Here is a 22,271-nt window from a genome sequence, read left to right as displayed (position 1 = left end):
CATTCCAAGCAGATCTGATGTTTTCTTCACAATCACTAAATCTGTTTTCATTACACTTTGTCACACTGTCAAGGTGTAAAATCTCTTTTGTGATATTCTTTTAAGGGCAAATGAAAATGTGAGTAAAAACAGGTGGATGAAAACGGATCTTGTGATAGTGTTAAAAGACTTAATATTTGCTTATTCTTCAATCAATAAGCATTAAGACTGAGTAAATCAATCATGTCTTAAAGGATTTGTTTTGTTGTTTTACTTAGCCAAACACTAACCCTTTTTCTTCTGACTCAAGTTTCTTCTGAATCTCCTCTCTTTGTCTGAAGATATTCTCCAGTTGTTTGTTAATTTCCTTCATGTTGTTCTCTACTTGCTTTTTCTTGTCTGTCATTCTCTTAAACTCCACATCTGTCCTCCCCATTATTTTATCAGTGTTAAATATCAGTAGCTGTTGTTCTTGTCTTCTCTCATCCAGGTTCCAGTTGGTCCCTGAGATGATTTCTTTTAGTTTTAAGTATCCCGTTGCTTTGTTTTCTGTTTTATCTCCCTCCTTCCCTGATATTTCTTCGTCCACTGCATTAACCTTTGTGTTATTCTCCTTGTACAGTTCCTCTGTCTTCTCCATTTGGACGGTTATTTGCTCCTTTTGGCTCACCAGTTCCTTCTTTTGTTCCACGAGTGCATCAATCAGCTGCTCCACGTTTTTCTTTTCTTCTTCTTTCTGCTGTAACTCCTTATTAAGTTTAAGCTCCAAATCCTCAATGTTCTTGCTCTCTGTCTGTAGCTGCTCTTCATTTTTATTCTTCTTGTGCATCTTAATCTCTGTACAAAAACAGAATCAACATTAGACACTGAAGCCAGAAACAGAAATTCAGTTAACATTATTTCATTTAAATGAGAGAAAATATTACTTTTACTAGTCTATAATAAATAATATACATTTTATTGCAAGTAAAACATAAAACTTGAGTCTTTGTGGAAAAGAAAACGTCAACATGGAACATAACTTCAGTTTTCCTCTACGTGGTAAATCTTGAAAATACGTGATACATAATGTCATTAGAATATTCAGTATTGATCAATAATCACTGAATTGATATTCATTACTGTACTGAGATAAACTTCTTCATAATATCATCATCATCTAACATCTTAAACATTTGAAAATGTGTCCATTACCAGTTTTGTAGTGTCTCCACTTCCAGACAAAAATGGCAACTGTTAGAATAAACATGACGCTAAACAACACGCTGGTGGTGATACAAGCAGCACAACTGGATGGGGCCATGAAGAAATCATCTGAAATAATAAAAGAAAGAACAATAAAACATTGTGTTCCATCAGTTTAAAGCTGAAAATCATTTTAGAAATAATTTCTACCTGGAATAATAATGTATGTCTCTCTGGTCTGGTAGATGTGGTTCTGTTGGACTCTACAGGTGAAGTTGTTGCTGTGTTTATTCTCCACAGTCACTCTGCTGCTGACATTATAGAGACCATCAGGACCTCTGACTGCCTCTGTAGGTTCAGCAGAGAGGAGGTTTCCCTCATCGTCCTGCCAGAACACCTCAGGCTTTGGATTCCAGCCTTTAGACTCACACTGTAACACCACTCCGCTGGAGGATTGGTCATTCCCCACTAAGCTGATAACAGGTGAGGAAACAGCACCTGACGATGAGAGAGAAGACATTTCTAACAGAAATCAGTGGGTTGTGACATGAGACTGCACATGGTCCATCCTTTAAAAGTGTCCATGTTACAAGTGTAAGTTCAATACTGCCCACGATTGACTACAAACTACTTGTGATATCATGGATCATGCTCGTAAGTACATGGCTTTAACTCGGATTCAAGGTGAGCTCAGAAAACCTTTTCTTACTTCAGCAGATGAATGTGAAAATGAACTGCACATACATCATTCTGCACAGTTTAGATAAAACATTCAGATGAAGTAACATTTAAAAAGCACATTTCTGAGTGCAATCTGGTCAATTTACTTACCAACAAGAAGATCAACAAAACATTCTTTATTCAGTTTTGGAAAATAACATCTGTATTTTCCCTCATCAGAGATTTTTACTTTGGAGAGTTTCAGTGAAACGTCTCCGTGCTTCAGTTTGTCGATAAACAGCGACGTTCTTCCCTTGTAGGCCTTGTTTTGATCCACCACAAGTTCCTGATTATTGTGCCACACAAAGACAAATCTGGGGTCTAGGTCAGGTTTTGACCACTCCAGGATCATTGGAGCAGCATCTGCAGGAGGCTCCAGCTGACAGGGCAAAACAACGTCATCACCAACCATCGTCATGACAGGCTGAGACTGACCTGGAAAAAAGTTGTTTTGTTTTAAATTCTGATCTCGGAAAAAACATTTACATCTGTAAGGTTAAATATTCATGACTTCTGTTGTGTCTGAAGAGTTTTAGAACTACAAAACAACAATGATGACCAATCTGTATAACAATAAAAAAATATTGTTATAAAGATGTTCAGTGATGCAATGCAATGTGCCTTACTGGACCTAATAAATGTGTCTCTGTGTTAGTTACCTTCACAAAAGTGTGTAAGGAGAATGAAGACAACAATGTGTTGGAAGGTTCTGGGAATACGTTTAAGAAACAGTCCTTCCTTCATGTGATCCATCCTGGAGTGCTATAAATTCAGATGCACAAATTTACAAAATATTAAGTACTGAAAAATGTTATTCAAAGTATTATTCATCCGGAAAAGTCAAACTGAAATACAAATTGATTTCACAAAGGATGTTTCTAACTACTAAAACTGCCTGAAACTTTTACAGTCACCAAGAACATTAAATATTATTAACAGCTGAAGTCATGTCAGTTTTTTTTGTTCAGCTCATTATCACAAATCACAAAATTTACCTCACATGGACTTACAATCTGTCCAGCAGTACAACAGAATCTGTCCCTCCACCCTCAATTTAAATAGTAAAAAAATCCCTGTAAAAAAAACTTTAATGGCAAAAAAAATGCAAGACACCTCAGAAAGATAAACAGCAGATGGATCCCTCTCCCAGGACAGACAGACATGGAATACATGTTGCATGAGCAGAATACACAACGAAAGCCAAACAGCAGAAAGAAAAACATGATGAAAAAAATATAACGTATTTGAAACACATCCAAGTGCCACCAGTATCCATTAACATTCATGTACTGTTAATACATTCAATAACCTAAACTTCTTCCCCAGAGTTGTCTGTGCTTTCTCGTCTCACAGGTAATCCGGGGCTGTAGACGTCGGGATGACAGATTCCTGCCCCGGAGCTTCTAACTTCAATGTTGATTTTCAATGTGCTTCTCTGTCCTCTCTTTCCTCTATCTCCTCTCTACCCCAACCGGTCGAGGCAAATGTTCTCCCACTTTGAGTCTGGTTCTGAGGTTTCTTCCTGTTAAAAGGGAGTTTTTTTCTTGCCACTGTCGCCAAGTGCTGCTCACGTGGGAATGTTGGGTCTCTTTTAAATTAAAACCTGAAGAGTTCGGTTTAGACCTGCTCTATGTGTAAAGTGCCTTGATATGACTTTATTGTGATTTGGCGCTATACAAATAGATTGATTGATTGATTGATTGATTGATTGATTGATTGATTGACCAAAAACAGATAGGACCTGGGACAACTGGGAAAACTACTTATCAGCGAACGTTGTGTATGTTCAAGTGTGCAGAGCGCAACACCAAATGTAACCTATATGCAGATTTTCCTGCATTCAAGAAATGTAGAATTGATTTAAAAAATCTCACATACCTGTTGGGAGCGTCAAAGTGTCGCCTCTTCTGTAAGTCGGATGAGATCAAAGTCCTCAGGAAAAAAAATGTGTACTTTGAACGACGTGGTCATAGTTAACCCTTTAACAGGCAGTAGTGGAAAATAAGGTGTAAAAAAGATAATTTGTTAGTAGTTATCTCTTAAGTTAAACATTTCCACAAATATTTTTAGTATATTTTGGGTTAGGATTAGGGTTAGGGTTAGGGTTGCATCTCCCCCAGATGCATTGCCCCTGTTAAGGTATAAAAATGCATACTATTGACCCACCACCTTAACCAATCATGCTCCTAACAGGGTGTTAAAGAGTTTGTATGTCCTCGTGCACGTGGCCTGTTTAAGGGTTAATTAAATGAGATGTTTCCTTTTTTTTATCTTAAAAATCTTATTTAAGAATGTAAATTGTTTTGATGCTTTGAACCATTTGTGGATGCTAAAAAGTCTCCTCTGAAACACTGACTATAAAGACACAACTTGTTACTGAACCGGTGTAATTAAGCTTTTAATGCAGGCCTTTAGAATAAAGTATTAAATCAAATACACCAGGAAGAACATTAAATTTGATGTTGGGTTTTACAGGCTGCTGCTTACTTTATTATATTGGCGTGAACAACACTGACTGGTTAATATTCAATCTTTGCAACCTATGATCAGACTCAATGTCAGCCCTGCTTCCTTATAACACCTGACACATTTCTGAACTGATCTGATTGACTTTTTCATTAAAGAGATGAAATCATAGAAATCAAGCCTCAGTTTTTATCCAGTCTGGGCCTTGTTTTACCAAAGTCAGTTACTCCCACACCATGAAGTGCTTCTTAGGCACAGCGGATGGCATGCACGAGGCATGTGTATTTGTTAGTCTCAGACCAACTCAGTTTTCATTTTCTCGCTTTGCGCCCACGTTATCTAAATAGCAAATGCACCTGCATCGGCCTGTGCTGCCATGGGCGTGTTGCTCTCAAAATGAGGTGTGGTCTGGTGCATTGGTGGCACATTGCTATTTTGAGGCAGAGGAAAGTGATTGCACCACTGAAAAACAAAAACCTAGTCTAAAGTCACTGGCGCATATTTCACTGTTATTTTAGAGGCGCATTATCAAGATTTTAATAGGCGGGTGCACAATGTGCGAACACTCGCCAGGGACGGACACAAACATAGAACAAAATAGAAATAAGGGTTTACATCAATATATTACAAAAAATATGCGTCCTTATGGTTAGTCTTAATATATTTTCGAATTAATTAATTGCAAAAATAACAGATTAAATGAGAATGAGCCTTCCACTACTCTGCATGTTGTTGAGGGGGGGGGGGGGGGGGGGTCAGCACCTTGGAGAGTGCTGCTTACAACTTTCACAACTGTATGAGGGGTTATAACATGATTGCCATATGTATGTATGTAAAACGTTTGGTTATTTGCCAATCAGATAAAACATTTATTTGAGTATTCCTACACATTTTGAAGATAGTGTTTTGTATGTAATGTAATGTATTTCTTGCAGTGACAATTATGGTGAAGACAAAATTCAAAATTCATTTTTATTTACACTGCAGCAGACTACAATATCACATGCAAACATAATACATTCAACCAATGTCACTCTGAAAACTCGACATTAAAAGCAGGGAAGGAAAACTATATTAAAAACAGAGACAAGCTTTTCAGTTAATAAAAAAAAAATTAAAAACAAAAACACCTAGCAACTGGATTGACAATCAAATTACACAATTTAAATCGTTGTTTTTCACATTTTTGCATCTGTATGCATTCATATTTACTGTATGTGCTGTCTCTTTACTCCAATGTAGATTTTTAAAAAGAGCCTTGAAGAAGATGAAAAACGGTGTACAGTCATATCTTTCGAGCTCTATTGAAAGCATTTTATCACAGACAACACAAAGTCAAAAACCACCTGGTGTCACATTGTACATGTATGTTACATGGAAAGGAAACATTTTGTGATTTCCAAACAAAGAAAAATGCAAAAGACAATCATCACGGTTTTACAAAATTAATAAAATGAGAATAAACAAATATTAAAACACAATAGTAGAAAACTTTCAGCTGGGACTCATGTATGTTTTTTTTTTTTTAATGGCTGGTTTTGTTGTTCTACTTAGCCTAACACTAACCCTTTTTCTTCTGACTCAAGTTTCTTCTGAATCTCCTCTCTTTGTCTGTAGATATTCTCCAGTTGTTTGTTAATTTCCTTCATGTTGTTCTCTACTTGCTTTTTCTTGTCTGTCATTCTCTTAAACTCCACATCTGTCCTCCCCATTATTTTATCAGTGTTTAATATCAGTACCTGTTGTTCTTGTCTTCTCTCATCCAGGTTCCAGTTGGTCTCTGAGATGATTTCTTTTAGTTTTAAGTATCCCGTTGCTTTGTTTTCTGTTTTATCTCCCTCCTTCCCTGATATTTCTTCGTCCACTGCATTAACCTTTGTGTTATTCTCCTTTTTCAGTTCCTCTGTCTTCTCCATTTGGACGGTTATTTGCTCCTTTTGGCTCACCAGTTCCTTCTTTTGTTCCACGAGTGCATCAATCAGCTGCTCCACGTTTTTCTTTTCTTCTTCTTTCTGCTGTAACTCCTTATTAAGTTTAAGCTCCAAATACTCAATGTTCTTGCTCTCTGTCTGGAGCTGCTCTTCATTTTCTTTCTTAATCTCTGTACAAAAACAGAATCAACATTAGACACTGAAGCCAAACAGAAATTCAGTTAACATTTCCTTCAAATGACAGGAATTTATTATCTTGATTAGTCTGTAATACTCTAGAAACCCTTTAGTGAAAGTCTGACATAAAACTATAATAATATAGTAAAAAAAAGTAATATAATAAAAAGAAAAAGTCAACATGGAGCAGAACTTTACTTTCCTCTACTTGGTAAATCTTGGAAATCCAGGATACATAATGTCATTAGAATATTCAGTGTTTGACAATAATCAATGAGTTGGCTTTCATTACTGTTTAGAAATAAACTGCTTCTTAATATCATCACAATCTAAGGTCTTAAGAACTGAAAATGTGTCCATTACCAGTTTTGTAGTATCTCCACTTCCAGATAAAAATGGCAACTGCCAGAATAAACATGACGCTAAACAACACGCTGGTGGTGATACAAGCAGCACAACTGGATGGAGCCATGAAAAAATCATCTGAAATAATAAAAGAAAGAACAATAAGACAGTGTGTTCCATCAGTTTAAAGCTGAAACTTTTCATTTTAGAAATAATTTCTACCTGGAATAATAATGTATGTCTCTCTGGTCTGGTTGATGTTGTTCTGTTGGACTCTACAGGTGAAGTTGTTACTGTGTTTATTCTCCACAGTCACTCTGCTGCTGACAGTATAGAGACCATCAGGACCTCTGACTGTCTCTGTAGGTCCAGCAGAGAGGAGGTTTCCCTCACCGTCCTGCCAAAACACTTCAGGCTGTGGATTCCAGCCTTTAGACTCACATTGTAACACCACTCTGCTGGAGGATCTGTCAGTCCTCACTAAGCCAATTCCAGGTAAAGAGACAGCCGCTGATTATGAGAGAGAAGACATTTCAAACAGAAATCAGCGGATTGTTACATATAAAGGCACATGGTCCATCATTAGAAACTTTCCACATTACAAGGTATAGTGGAAGGTGAATACTGGCCCATAATGTACTCCAAACTGCTCATGATGTTACAAATCATGCTCGTAACTACACGCCTTAAACTCAGATTTAAGGTGAGCTCAGGGAAACTATCCTACTTCAGCAGATGAATGTGAAAACAAACCCTGCATATACATCATTATGCACAGTTTACATCAAACATTCAGGTGAAGTAACGATAAACAAAGCAGCTTTACAACCCACAACTGACAAATCCTACTCAGTTCTAAATGTGGTGCAATTTGGTCCATTTACTTACCAACAAGAAGCTCAACAAAATATTCTTTTTCCAGATCTGGAATGTAACATCTGTATTTTCCCTCGTCAGAGATTTTCACTTTGGACAGTTTCAGTGAAATGTCTCCGTGCTTCAGTTTGTCAATGAACAGCGATGTTCTTCCCTTGTAGGCCTTGTTTTGATCCACTGCAAGTTCCTGACCATTGTGCCACACATATACAAATCTGGGTTTCAGGTCAGGTTTTGACCACTCCAGGATCCTTGGCGTAACATCTGCAGGAGGCTCCAGCTGACAGGGCAATACAACGTCATCACCAACCATTGTCATGACAGGCTGAGACTGACCTGGAAAAAAGTAGTTTTGTTTTAAATTCTGATCTTAGAACAAACATTCACCTCTGTCAGGTTAAATATCATGATATCAGTCGTGAATTAAGAGTTTTAGAACTATAAGACTTTATTGTAATTATTGTTCTCCTGTGGAACCATCTTCCAGATTCGGTCCGGGGGTCAGACACCCTCTCTACAATTAAGAGTAGGCTTAAAACTTTCCTTTTTGATAAAGCTTATAGTTAGAGCCAGCGAGGCTTGTCCTGGACCAGCTCCTAGTCTATGCTGCTATAGGTTTAGACTGCCAGGGGACTCCCATGATGCACTGAACTCCTTTCTCCTTTCTCCTCCTCCCTCTCTCTATCCATCTATATACATTTACATTTATGTGCTATTAATGCATTCACTAACTTCTCACAGGTAACCTGGGGTTGTAGATGTCTGGATGAAAGATTTCTGTCCTGGACCTACCTACTTTAAACCAATGCCCCTAAAAAACATTATTGAATAGCTCATTCACACCCTCATTTCCTCCCATCTGGACTACTGCAACTCTCTATTCACATGTCTTAATGATGCATCAGTGTACCTACTAATCGACAGTTAATAAAAAATGCGGCAACAATGCTCCTCTCTAACACTCATCACAGAGAACACATCACTCCGGTCCTGGCAGAATTACACAGGCTCCCAAACCGTTACAGAATCCAATTCAAAATTGTACTAATAACTTTTAAATCCATATATGATCTGTCTCCACCTTACATCGCTGACCTTCTCACACAACAAATGTGCCTGTGTGTTACTTACCTTCACAAAAGTGTGTCAGGAGAATGAAGACAACAATTTGTTGGGAGGTTCTGAGAAGAAATTTAAGACACAGTCCTTCCTTCATGTGACCCATCCTGGAGTGCTAAAAATTCAGATGCACATTTATAAAATATCAATTAGATAACTCTTGTATTTGAAGTATTATTCATCCAGAAACATCAAACTGAAACATTACAAATAAATTGTACAAAGGATGTTTAATTTCTAAAACTAAAAAACCCTGAAACATTTACAGTCAGCAAGATCGTTAAATATTGTCAATTCTGACAAAAGCCCACTGAAATAGTTTGTGAGCGTACTAACTTCCACATCAAGTGCTCAAGCTGTAAAGACTGATAATTAAACCTTGAGGTGGACGGGCAGTCCACGCCTTTACTTGAAGCGTTTACCAACTACTGTGTTAACAGAACAGTGTCACTGCTCTTGTCAATCAGATGTCTCCGAGGGTGAATAGATATGCAATAAATATATGAACTGAAAACACTAAGAAAGCCAAACAGCAGAAATACAACATGAAAACAGGATGAAAAAATTCAAATGGACTTGTAACATATGAAGAATGTGATCAGGAGGGCACCGAGCAATGTCCAGGTGCCGCCAAGAACTGATACGACCTGAGACAACTGGGTCAACTATTATCAGCAGAGCTTGCCTATGTTCAAATCTACAGTATGCAACACCAAATGTAACCAATATGCAGACTTTCTTGCATTTAAGCAATGTAAAATTGTTTTTTAAAAACTTACATACCTGTTGGGAGCGTCAAAGTGTCGCCTAACCTTTCAGTAAGTTGCGATCAAAGTCCTCAGGAAAAATGATTTGTACTTTGAACAATGTGGTCATGGGTAATAAAATGAGATGCGTTCCCTTTTTTAAAATCTGCTAATACTTGTCTGTAGTTACAATTTCCCATTTCTATATTATTATCATAATACAAGATTGAAAAAATATACCGTATCTCATGAATATTAAGAATGTATTTTTGTGTTGATGCTTTGAACCATTTGTGGATGCTAAAAAGTCTCCTCTGAAAACACTGACTATAAAGACACAACTTATTACTGAACAGGTGTAATTAAGCTTTTAATGCAGGCCTTCAGAATGAAGTATAAAATCAAATACATCCAAAAGAAAACAGATCAGATTTGATGTTGGGATATACAGGCTGCTGCTTACTTTATTATATTGGAGTGAACAACACTAACTGGTTAATATTCAATCTTTGTAGTCTATGATCAGACTCAGTGTGAGTCCTGCTTCCTTATAACACCTGACACATTTCTGAACTGATCTGAATGACTTCTTCATTAAAGAGATGAAATCTTAGTAATCAAGGCTCAGTCTTTAACCAGTCTGGGCCTTGTTTTACCAAAGTCATAGTTACTCCCACATCATGAAGAGCTTCTTAATATCAGCTGTCTGTGGTGATATTTCTGTTTAGACTCTCTATATGTCAGTGTGAGGCAAACAACCCACACACATAACGATGTGGCCTTTCAGCCAGAAGGATATATATTACATATATGATTCAAAAATTCCTGCAGCTTCTTAAGATGCTCTCAGTCTCCTACAAGTGTAGAAGTGTAGTCACTCATTATGGTCATCGATCTGTGATCATTCAGTTATTGTGCTATTGGGAAACACCTCTTAAGCTTAAACAGGTTTTGTAAGATGGTTTTTAATGATCATATCTAAGCCTTAAGATGCTTTTAGAAAATTCGGCCATGGTCATCTTTTTCTTCAAAAGGAAGAAACCAAACAAAGAGCACAAACATAATAAACAGGCTGACCAATAAAAGTAGTATACAATCTTTGCAAGAAGCATTTTAATGTAGAGAATGTTTTAGCAAAGTTCTGTAGTGGATGTATTACAGTAACACATTACCATGTTTTTAAAAAGTAAAAAAACAAACAAACTTTTCTTACACATTTAATGTCAAAAAACAACCCTGTGGCAACATACTTTTGAGGAGTTAGGGTTGCAAATAAGTAACAACTTCACACTTGAAGGTCTATTTCTTTTTTCTACTGTATGTATTATTGTGACCTGCAGTCTCTCAACATTCACTATCCTTATTTGACTGATCAAGTGTCCACTTCGCTTTCTCCGTCTCCACTGACTGAAGCTTCTGTTTATTTTCTTCCTTTCTTCTTCTCAGTATTTGAGTATTTTTTTTTACATCCTACCACTGCTACAATAAATTCTGCTACAATTCTTGCCTTTTTCTTTTCTTTAGTTCTTCTTTAGTTTACAGCAGTTGAAACAAATTAATTGGCTTTAGTAACTATGAGATTTTGCTCTGATTACATTTGCCTTTTGCTTTTCTTTTCTATCCTACTCAGTCTCATCCTTCCTTTTCATTTTAGCCATCTGAATCTCTATTGGCTCCAACAATTTCTCAATGTTCAGCAGATGTCTCTCATATATTTTTTTAGCCTCGTCCATTTTCCACTGCTCTCTTAATAAGTTTTCTTTTTCTTTCAACAAAGCCTCTGGTTTGTCAAATGTCATCTCTTTCTCTGTTATCTGTTTCTCCACTGACTGAAGCTTCGTCTTGTTCTCCTCCATCTTTGCCTCCACCTGCACCAGTTGCTCTTTGAGTTGATCTTTCTGATTTTCCAGTTCCTTCTTCAGGTTCTTCAGTGTGGCAACCACCTGTTCCTGTTCCTGTTCTTCCACTTTGTATTTTATCTCCACCAACTCTTTTTGTTCACCTAATTCTGGAGATATTTTTGGGGGGAAAAGGGGAACGTGATAAGTGACAAATATTTAAAAAATATTTTAACGTGTGACATGAGAGAACATGTGTTTAATTCCATATCTTATCAGATGTTATTATTAGATGATATTAGATTAAAGGCAACATAAGGCTTAAAAATACAGGAGCTGAACTAAGGGCCTGAATAAAATCAATGGGCAGTGACTTACGTTTCCATTTGTACACAGCAGCAAAGAAAGACAATTCAGCAATGACACTAATCAGGATAATGTGGTTATACACCGTAGAAATGGATGCAGCCAGGTGAGCTGGAATCATAAAACACAGAACAACATGGAATGTATTATAATAGGAGCATTTCACTAATAAAAGTACTAAAAATGTAAAATTATTATAATCTAAAAATGTGTGAATGAACATAAATTTGTTTGTAAAATAAAGGTTTATTAAAACATCATGTAGGCCTACTGTAATTAATTAATCTTAAATGAGTGATTTACAACAGGAAGTTTCTATCATGCAAACCACTACACATCACAGTAAAACCTAAACAAAAGCGGAGCACAGTACCACTGTGTTAAGTTACCTTCACATGTGTGTATAAGGAGAAGGATGAAAACTGTGTCAAGGGGAAATGATCCACTGAAAAAAGTGAAGGCAGATTTTAAGAATGATCCATCCTTTGTGGTTGGCCTCGTGAAATTCTGCAAAATGAAAGATACATGCTGTAATTTTGTGTAATACAGTTAATCAGTAAAACAATTGGGGGGGGGGGGGGGGAGTATTACACTGTTTCACAACATATTATATTCAGAACAAAGAGCAGCAACATTTAATATTTTAAAATATTAAATGCTAATAAGACTTTTGATTGAATGGTACAACATGAAATCTATGAAGGATTTATATTATGTCATATTGTATAAACATATATCTTCACTGTTGGATAAAAATTATATTGAATAATCTGTCACAGTGTAGAATAAGATTATATTATTCACTTTTGGTCTTTCCTCTTCCTTCTCTTGCTTTCTCCTGAGAATTATCTTCATATAGGCTACAATAATTTTTTTAGCAAGTTTAAAAGGAAAAAATATGATATTTTGAAATGAAATTCTTCAATAGTTGTTTTAAAAAGCTACATATCAGATTCTGCTAGATTTGCAATGTATTTTGCAAAAAAAGGTTCAGTCTTTTAGTACGTCAATTTTGTGTGTGACACTTTTTCTTTTTCTTCTTCTTGCAGTCTTTCTCTCTCTTACCTTTTTAATTTGTGGTTTGAGTTTTTCTGTCTGCCTCTTCACATCCTTTTTCTGTTTCATAAAATCAATGAGCGCATCTCCCCAGTTTTTCTCTGTCTTCTCTGACTGTTTGGGAAACAGTGGATTTACCTTGTCGTGATTGTCATGATGCATTTTCTCATCATTTTGGTCTGAAATTGAACAAAACATCATGATCGCAAGACTATAAACCGTGTATTATTACACCTTGAATAAGCAGAAAAAAAGCATTTCAGCAAATAAGGGATTCACTTGTTTCATAAGCATTTACGTACTTGAAGCCAGCAGCATATTCTAATAATTCTTTAATGACAATCCTCAAATCACCATAAAGAGCTGTGACTCACCTTTCCATTGAAAAAACAAAAGAAACACAAAAGCCTGTAGGACGTTGAAACGCATGACAATGGTGATTCAACAGGTGTAACAGGATGAAATAAATTCAGCTGCAATGATAAAAAAACAAATCAACAGAGCAGCGAAAGTCACTTCAGGTCCTCTAGAATATCAATCATGCTTAAAATTCTTGTTTGATAATGGAATGAGTGTAATGTTGTAGGTCTGTAATCCTATAACATTACAACATTTATATTAGAAAAGAACACATACCTGTTTTGTGTTTCGAAGCTGCCTCGCCTTGGAGACGCAGAGGTTGCGCAATCCTCAAATTAAAAAAATGGTACTTTGATCCTGGTCTCCTGTAATCAGGAAAGGTTTGTTCGCGCTCTTTTTCTTACTGTCTGTTGCAACTTTTACAATGTAAACTCAACAGCCACTAAATTCATTCACCTGTGTAACCTAATGCAATCCAATATAACAGCTCTGCCATACATTCTGCTTAAAGCATACATATTGATTGTTTGTCACTGTCTCCTCTCTGCCTCTTCTCCATTTCCTGTTAAAAGGGGAGTTTTTCCTTGCTACTGTTGCCAAGTGCTGATGAGGGAATGTTGGGTCTCTTTAAATTAAATGTGATCAAAAGTGCATTGTTGTGATTATATGTATTAAGAGTGTGCACATCTGCATGCATGTCCAGTCTATTATCAATAATGAAAATGTAAATGATTTTCTCTCCTATCATGGAACAGTAAAGTTCTGATAGCACATTGTTCATTTAAGTTTCAGAATGAGTTGTTATCAGTTCAACATGACCTTTGAATATTTATGAGGCAGTGCTGAGCGTTTAAGAGTGACTAGATATTATAAAAGTCCAACTACCACACCTGTGGAATAACAAGGTACATAGATTCGTACACTGATGGTTCAGTGTTCACTACCTACTGTGGTTTAAAAATTAAAGAGTTTTATTGGCAAATTGATAAGGACTGAAAAGTAAATGTTGATTAAAAGACACAATATTAAGTTAAATTATGAAAGTATACTTTTGTTACAAAACCATAGTTTTGTAACAAAATGAATGCGCTACAAATAATTCAAAGAAAAACAAAACACAAGTGGATTGTCCATGAAATCAAAGAAACAAAAGAACATACAACCCTAACCCTAACCCTCTCAACTATGATGTTCATACCAAGGACTTTACAATTAAAGGTATAGTAAGCGATGTGGGGGAAAACGAGGAGAAAAGTTGTTAATATTAGAATGAAAACCAAAATCAGCATTTATTTCTCTGATAGTACAGGTGGCTAGCCTGGCTAACACCAGACCGCGTCTCAATCCCATGTGAGATTATTGTGATAGCAAACCTGTGTTTCTATGTCTTCATGACTGTAAACACTTTATAAGCAGTGAACAAACACCAGATATACAGCGAGCAACTACACAGCAGCTACGTTGTAGGTTACATTAGCACGCTGCTAACGTCTGCTACTTTACAGATAACATCACAACAACAACAACATATCCTGACTAACTAAACAGTGAGTTGAATGTCAGCAGGTAACGTTACAGTTTATGTGAAGCAGCGCTGATGTTACTCACTTGTCCGGCAGATCAGTGTCCGCCTTCATTCTCCGGTGATCCGTCGGGTCTCCGTCGGTCCCTCCGCCGTTTCTAACTCGCGACAAACTCAACAGAGCAGCTTGCACCAGACAGGGAGTCAGACACAGAATCGGCATAATAAAACTTCCGTCTTTCAGAATAAAACAACCCGTGCAGCCTTCCGATCATATTTAAGCAACAAACACGAATAAAACAGACAGATAAAGACACCATCTAGCTACGTAGCCTACTGACACATGATATAAGCACAAAAAATCAAAGAACTTTACCAAATCAACTAAATTTGAGCAAGTTAATAAAATCGGGCCGTTTAGTTGTGCTGCTACTACAGTAATTACGGTAGACTAAAGGCACTCGTTCGAATTTGATTGGGCTGCTGTAATTACTGTATTAACAGTGCAACTTCATTTTAAAAGGTTTAAAATGTATTGGATTATTATCGCTTACTACACCTTTAAGACTACTAAAAGGGCAGTCAAAAGCAGCAGCAGAAGGCGATCTACAAAGGAGGCCCAGGGTTGATTTACCCCCATTTACCACTGTGGCAGGGAAAAGGTCTATGGACCTGAGGAGCAGAAGGAACAACCAAAGTTAGCCATCAGAGAACATACTGTAACTTCAGAAAATCAAATGTCAGCCTACCAACCTCTGACCAGGGCACATAGCTGGGGCTTTTTTTTCAGGTGTGGAGCCAGATCCAAAGAAAGGGGGATTTATAGCCTGTGATTGTGAAATGTGACATTGCTAATTTAGTTTCATATTTCTAAGAATATGGGCCTGAGGATATTTAATATGAAATCATTTTACTTAAAACATAGTCTAGTGTGTGTGTGTGTGTGTGTGTGTGTGTGTGTGTGTGTGTCATCTTGTACCATGAATATATAAACAGGGTTAAGATGGGATGATCACATTAGACTGTACATTTCACATCCCTCATTTTGCATTGCATTGCCTCTACTGTTATATAAACTGTTATAATGCACTTTATATATTTGATACAGTTCATTTTTTGTCCATAGCACAGTCCATATTGGTATATTTGTCCAGTCAATATTTCATTTCAGGTTTTATATCCCATTTAAAATTATTACTATTCCATTCTGTAAATAGATAATTATAAATATTACATTGTTTACTTAAACGAGTGAGACCTGAAAAGCAGCTTTCACACTGTAATTGTCCTTTATCTAGTTTTATAATTACTTATTTGTTGCACAGACATTTGAAATATACTTGTCCTTAGGAAGATGTATGCCATTACTTTTCTGTTTCTGTGTCATGTTTCAGTGACTTTATAATGGAAAGAAATATTTGAAAGTTCATACCTCAAAAACAAAAAGTGCTAAAGCTTTCAAACAGACTCGACCCCTTGGTTGTCTTAAATGTGCCTCAACTCTGCTACAATTATTAGTTTACTGTATCTCTATTCCTAGTCTACTTATCCTGTGCTATTAGATGTAATCTTTACATTTTCAATTTAATTTAATTATTTCTTTAAGCTGTATGAGATGTACTATACTATTTTTTAGAACCCTAAAAATGAAATATAACCAACAGGCAGCAGAGGGCAGAGTGGGACTACTTTCAGATGTTCAGATGTAGACAAACAGAGAAATGAGATGACAACATGATCATTTCAGAGTACTGGGTCCTCAAGGGTTCAATTCTAGCCAAATTTCCCCAGAACTATTTTTATATAATCAATACAGAGATTTTGTATGTAACCATACAAATGTAACCATAGCTGTACAAAATTTGAAAACTGAAAACTGTGTAGATCTTTATCTCAGACAGTGGATTATATAGATGCTAAAAAACGCTTAGAAATATATAATTTTTAACAATTTGCTTATATTTATTCATTTGTTCATTCATATCAATGATATTATAAAGACTTTTTTTGCCCCTACCATTTAGCACTTAATAAGTTAGTATTTCAAAGTAAACTCACTGACATTAACAGTTCAGATGATGACAGCTTCACAAACTTTTTTTAAACGCATATTTTAAAGGTTGTATAGTTTAAGGTTGATCATTCAGTTTTTTCTCTTTTGAACACGAGATCAAACCAGTGAAGCAGGTCAAGCTTCTCATAGATATTTGTAGAATCAGACCTGCTGCTGCATCAACACCAGAAATACTTCAAACAGGAAGAGGAGGTTCTGACCTATATTTTGTTTTAGTTGCATGTCAGTCTGATACTCAGACAGTCCGCAGCAAGACATCATGGATGTTACAGCTCTCTGCATTAGACTGTGTGAGTACTCAGTTTATCGTTCAACCTTTCCTCCATTAACATGTGCAGCCAGCTCATATTATAGCAGCTGTCTTCATTTGTCTCTCCAGTGTTGGAAGTTTTGGTTCTGCAGATTGCACAAGTTCACCACGGTTACTTTGCTCAGAAAGCTGGTAAGTTGGCTATTGTTAATTAGCTGTTGGGCCAATATAGCCAGAGTTAACGTTGTTCTGGAAAGATATCCAGAAATTGAGCATATCATTCATTTAATTTTCATTTAGTAACCATAAATGTGTATCTCTGAGCAATATTCTGTGAAATAGTTACTTTCTTAAACGTAGGAAAGTATTATACAGAGTATCTGATGTTCTGACTGTTGTGGACCATAAAAAAAGAGCCTATGACCATCAACGTAACATTTTATACTTAACACTTATTTAATTCACTGTATGTCTAGTTTTGTAAATAGTGAATTGGCAATTTGGATGATTTCTTTTTCTGTGTCTCCGATGCAGCTTTTCCAAGTATTGTTCCAGACAGACTGCAGTTCTTTCAATATGAGAATGTGTCTGTTCATTGTGATGAGAATGATGTCTTCACTGGATGGAGGCTGAAGACGAATCTCAATAAAATCCCTCCAGCAAACTCTTCTGGCTGCCACTTATCAGCTCCATCCTGCACCATGTATCCTATCCTTGAATTACACAGTGGAGAATACTGGTGTGAAGACAAAAAGGGTGGAAAAAGTCACGCTGTCAATATCTCTGTCACTGGTATGATTAGCTTTTTTTTCTTTACAGACAATGACAAAAAATTATCTTGTGTATTTTTTTAGTGATTCATTATATTGTAAATTTGTATCTATATTTAGACATTTACTTAAAGCTGATGCTAACAAAACTGCTACTAATAATAATGATAATTACAATTGCTGTTTATGATAAACCATAGTATTTGTGTCTACATTTTCACACTACATATATACCCATGGTACATTACTGATATAATATATACACAGTTTAATACTATCAAATATTATTGATGGTATTAAACAGCAAAATAAACATTAACAGAAATAATTCCATTATCTTTTTAGTAATTCAATATGTTGTACATTTATATCTATATCTACAAATGCAATTAAAGCTAATGCTGTTTGTGGTAAACCAAAGTATTTGCATCTACATTTTGACATTTTTTTTATATGTGTATATATATGTACATATGTTTACAGTATAAAAACATCAAATATCATTTTATCATGTTGTTCAGCTGGTTCTGTGATCATGGAGAGTCCTGTCCATCCTGTGTTGGAGGGAAAATATGTTATTCTTTATTGTAAAAACAAGGGAACTCAGTCAAAACACATAGCAGACTTCTACAAAGATGGATCCCGTCTCGGCACCCGGTATACGGGCAACCTGATCATCCAAAATGTTTCCAAGTCTGATGAAGGAGTCTACAAGTGCAGCATCTCTGGAGCTGGAGAATCACCAGAGAGTTGGCTGAAAATTTCAAAACAAAGTAAACATAATTTGTTCTTTTTTCTGCATGTATGTGTCTCCAAGTTCAAGATATGAATCATAATGTTAAAAAAATACCTAATATCTTCTTCCCAGCACCTGATGAAAAGCATACTGACTCTCCTCAACTCCTCACCCTGCTATGGATTGTTGTCAGTGCTTTACTGACGGCTCTGCTGCTGTTTGTGGTGGGACTACTTCTCTGTAGGAAACACAAAGGTACAAAGGTTTCAGATAATTATTTCATGATGATCCTTTTTCCACATTTTTGCCAGGTTTTTCTATTGATGCCAATGTTTTCTGCCCTTCAGTGTTTGTCTGTTTTTTATCTAAAAAATCAACACAGGGATCACACTCAGGTGAGGAATACCAACATCATATCATATCATGTCATAAATGCATGCTAAACATGTTTGAATGTAAATATGCTTAACATAATTAACATTACATGCTAAATCATTTTCTTTCAGACACTAACATTACTGAAAATGCATTATGACCATCTGGGGTAGTTTATGTTGTAGATGTGTTTTTAAATTGTTATGGTCAGAAGACATTTTATTATTCAATTAGTCCTTTGTTGAAAAAATGAAACTCTAGAAATGTGGATGGACTAAACGAGTCAAGTGGCCACAGGTCCAGGGGCCCAAGGGGTCAGAGGGAAGCAAAACAACCAAAAAGAGATGTAAAATGACCACAATGCAAAGCAGCCAAAAAAGAGATGCATTACTATCACAGACACAAACCACCATAAGGAGAAGCAAAACATCTACAAAACACAAAGAGATACAAAATGACGATGAAAAGATGCAAAATAATTTCAAAGAGACACATGCAACTGCAGATAGGCAAAATACACAGACTATAAAATATTGAATATGACCACAGAGAAACACAAAATTGCTTCAAAGATATGCAAACAACTATAAAATGATGCAAAATGATTACAAAGAGATGGGGAAAAAAAGATAGGGAGACACAACTTACTGCAAAGACAACAAGTTGCCATCTTGGATATTTGGAGTCAGAATGACCATATGTGGACGAGAGGGTAGACCTGACCCTAACACTAGCTGCTAGTGAAAATTGAACATCTGACTCCTCAGAGAGCATCCTTAGTACAACCAAATGCTGAACAAGTTTTTTTAGCCAACCAAAATGCTACAATTAACTTTCATGAACTGAAAACACACTGGAATAGTGACAGCTTTGCTCTGTGAATCTGGGGTTACACCATGGTTATGTTAGCTAACCAAAATTGTTGCTGTTGTAGCGACTTGTGAAAGTACAGCATCCACCTGTTACTCAAAGCAGCATTATGCATAACTTTAAGCCTTAATACATTTTAAAGGGGTGAGTTGTATAAAAGTTAAGGAATTGCAGATGTTGGCACCTGAATGTTGGCTACACCTGTCTGCATGTCTATGCTATATATATATATATATATATATATGCTTATTACTGATGTATATGTGTATGGTATGCCAAATATTAGCGTTTTCTGCTAAAATACAACAGCAAACATCTGGTGTCCTGCTTTTGTTTCAGTCGTAGAGGAAAGTGTAGTTGATCCACACTACGCAACATATGCTGTTGTCGTAAAACAAAGAAAGGAGAAAGGTATGTAACATATAATTTTTACTCACTTTTACTCACCTCATCATTCAGGTTTATACAACACAAAACCACAACCAGTTTGTGCAATATCATGTGTTTTAATTGTGTAAAATTTACCTTTAAGTATGTTTATTTCTGTCTCAGGACGTGAAATTGTAGCTGACCCAGACAACGTGACATACAGTGTTGTCAAAATGGAAGAGAAAGGTACTTTACATTATGTTTCTTCTACTTTACTGTTAACTTGCATTTATTTTCTACAACACAAGACCACTGCAGGTCTGTGGTGCAACATGTACCTTAATTTTAATGTATTTTAAAATATATATTTTTCTTTATAAAGTAAGATGACACATGTGCACATGTACACAAAGATTGTGCAAAAACAATGTTGCACAATGTTTTTCTCTTCACTGGCCTGCTACTTTCTCTCAGTAATATTTGTAGTAAAATGTAAATGTCACATGGCTGTTTCAAATGGAAACAGTTGACACCCATCATCTTACTACATGACTAATGAAATATTTTAAGATATCTGTCTGTGGAACATGGTGTTTCCTTTTGAGTAGTTACAGGTGCAAATAATAATTTCCTTCAGTTATAAACCACACGAGAAAACCACAGACAGAAAAGAAGAGCTCCTCATGTTGTTGTGTTCTGTACCAGAGGTCTTGAGGTTTGATAGTCGCTATGAGGTGGAAAGTAAAACAAAAAATCCATTTCACATAAATACACCAAACAGTTTAAAATGAGCTACAGCTGTATGGTAAGCGATGAGATTAATTATCTCACCTACCAAATTTTTAAACAAACAGCTCTAAATGATAACAGTGCTACATAAAAAGCTGAGACATAAAAAATATAACGTAATATAATATATGATGTTATTTCAGCTCTTTTTAACTAATCAGAAAGAATTAATTAGGGAATTCTGAATATCATGTGATTTGACAGATATGTTTCTTTGTCTCCCAAACAGAGCCAAAGATGTGCAGAGCAAACACCGATCCTCATTTACAGGAGGAGAGTTTTGTCTACTCCTTAATTAACTACAGGTAAGACTGATGCTGATAAAGCATCTCTTCCCACTAAAATCATAGTTTATGTGCTTGCACTAAACCATGTTAAGATATGTATAACACTCAAAAGAAGCACTTCACTAGAAAAGTTTTAAAGTAACAAAAGACAGTGTATGCTATTTTCAGGAGGTCATGCAGTCACACTCAGTGATGCTACAATAAGTAGTGGTAGCTTTTCAAATATTGTAAAATCTGTAAAATATAAAAAGTGAAACATAAACAAAATAAAAGTCTGCAAATAGAAGTTATTAACAAAAAATGGGCAATATTGCAGTGTTTTGCTGCATAACCTGGTTCATCAGTATTTCGTTACTCTTAACTGCTCATTATCTTATCTTTGTCTTTGTTAAAGACTGTGTAAAGTGAATAGAGACATTTTCCTCTAAACACATTAAATAGGTCATAAATGTATTTCTAAAAAAGGTGTAAAAGCATTTCAACCATTTAGATTTGAATTGAACATTAAACGCACACTATTACTACCAGTCTACAGTTAGCCAGTTAGCTGAGTTAGCTGAGTTAGCTGCCGAGCTAGCCGCCGAGTTAGCCACCGAGCTAGCAGCCGAGTTAGCCGCCGAGCTAGCAGCTGAGTTAGCAGCATAAAAACTCTCAGACCTAGCGTCCATGTTTCTGGTAGAGGTGGTGACTTTGATTGACAGGTGACACTTGGTAGGGGGCGGGGCTTCAGCGAACTCGGAGGGCACGCCCACAGCGTTTGGGAGCTGAGAAAAAGGCTGAACTTTGAAGCCTAATTTCATATATTTGGCGATTTTTTTAATCATTCAAATTTGGCAGGGTGGTTAACAACACACTTTTCTGTGGTATGACAATATTTACTAAAAACTAAACTCTGCAATGGTTTCACTTTTTTTCTTATTACTTTTTCATCTGAAAATGTATTTATTAATTTATATACTGTTATAAACATTGCTCAATGCATTTTGAGGAATTGTGTTACGTGTTCCCCCTCCCTCCTCTCTTCTTCTCTTACCTGCAGGCGATCTCCATGTCCTGATTAGTGGG

General features: G+C 36.1%; 3 protein-coding genes across 3 annotated transcripts in view; 2 read left to right on the top strand and 1 right to left on the bottom strand.

The window, feature by feature from the left end:
- LOC134006303 (lamin-A-like) overlaps nt 1-22,271 on the top strand; it is a 154,426-nt gene that overhangs the window by 49,146 nt on the left and 83,009 nt on the right. The gene's annotated exons all lie outside the window — the stretch shown is intronic.
- LOC134006224 (uncharacterized) lies at nt 254-8,904 on the bottom strand. The gene is made up of 10 exons (XM_062445312.1): nt 8,811-8,904; nt 7,692-8,015; nt 7,026-7,313; nt 6,822-6,941; nt 5,917-6,451; nt 4,707-4,780; nt 1,996-2,319; nt 1,375-1,662; nt 1,174-1,293; nt 254-816 (listed from the first exon to the last, which is right to left on the bottom strand). Exons 1-10 carry the CDS (start codon nt 8,902-8,904, stop codon nt 254-256), a joined length of 2,730 nt encoding a protein of 909 aa, XP_062301296.1.
- LOC134006222 (low affinity immunoglobulin gamma Fc region receptor II-a-like) lies at nt 17,685-21,634 on the top strand. Its single transcript, XM_062445311.1, has 7 exons — nt 17,685-17,802; nt 18,302-18,553; nt 18,649-18,771; nt 20,101-20,172; nt 20,314-20,376; nt 21,149-21,224; nt 21,601-21,634. The coding sequence occupies exons 1-7, from the start codon at nt 17,712-17,714 to the stop codon at nt 21,632-21,634; spliced, it is 711 nt and encodes a 236-aa protein (XP_062301295.1). The 5' UTR covers nt 17,685-17,711.

This window comes from Scomber scombrus, chromosome 23 (assembly GCF_963691925.1).
Source record: "Scomber scombrus chromosome 23, fScoSco1.1, whole genome shotgun sequence".
In the NCBI taxonomy this organism is placed as follows: Eukaryota; Metazoa; Chordata; class Actinopteri; order Scombriformes; family Scombridae; genus Scomber; species Scomber scombrus.
Note: the sequence above shows the minus strand (reverse complement) of the source record. Positions and strands in the feature narration are given on the sequence as shown.

Coding starts and splice junctions, on each gene's coding strand:
- LOC134006224 (XM_062445312.1), bottom strand. CDS start 8,904: ATGGGTCACATGAAGGAAGGACTGTGTCTTAAATTTCTTCTCAGAACC. Junction 8,016..8,810: donor CCTGACACACTTTTGTGAAG/GTAAGTAACACA, acceptor ACTTTTTTCCAG/GTCAGTCTCAGCCTGTCATG. Junction 4,781..5,916: donor CTTGAGTCAGAAGAAAAAGG/GTTAGTGTTAGG, acceptor GCCTCAAAATAG/CAATGTGCCACCAATGCACC.
- LOC134006222 (XM_062445311.1), top strand. CDS start 17,712: ATGTATCCTATCCTTGAATTACACAGTGGAGAATACTGGTGTGAAGAC. Junction 17,803..18,301: donor TGTCAATATCTCTGTCACTG/GTATGATTAGCT, acceptor CATGTTGTTCAG/CTGGTTCTGTGATCATGGAG. Junction 18,554..18,648: donor GCTGAAAATTTCAAAACAAA/GTAAACATAATT, acceptor TCTTCTTCCCAG/CACCTGATGAAAAGCATACT.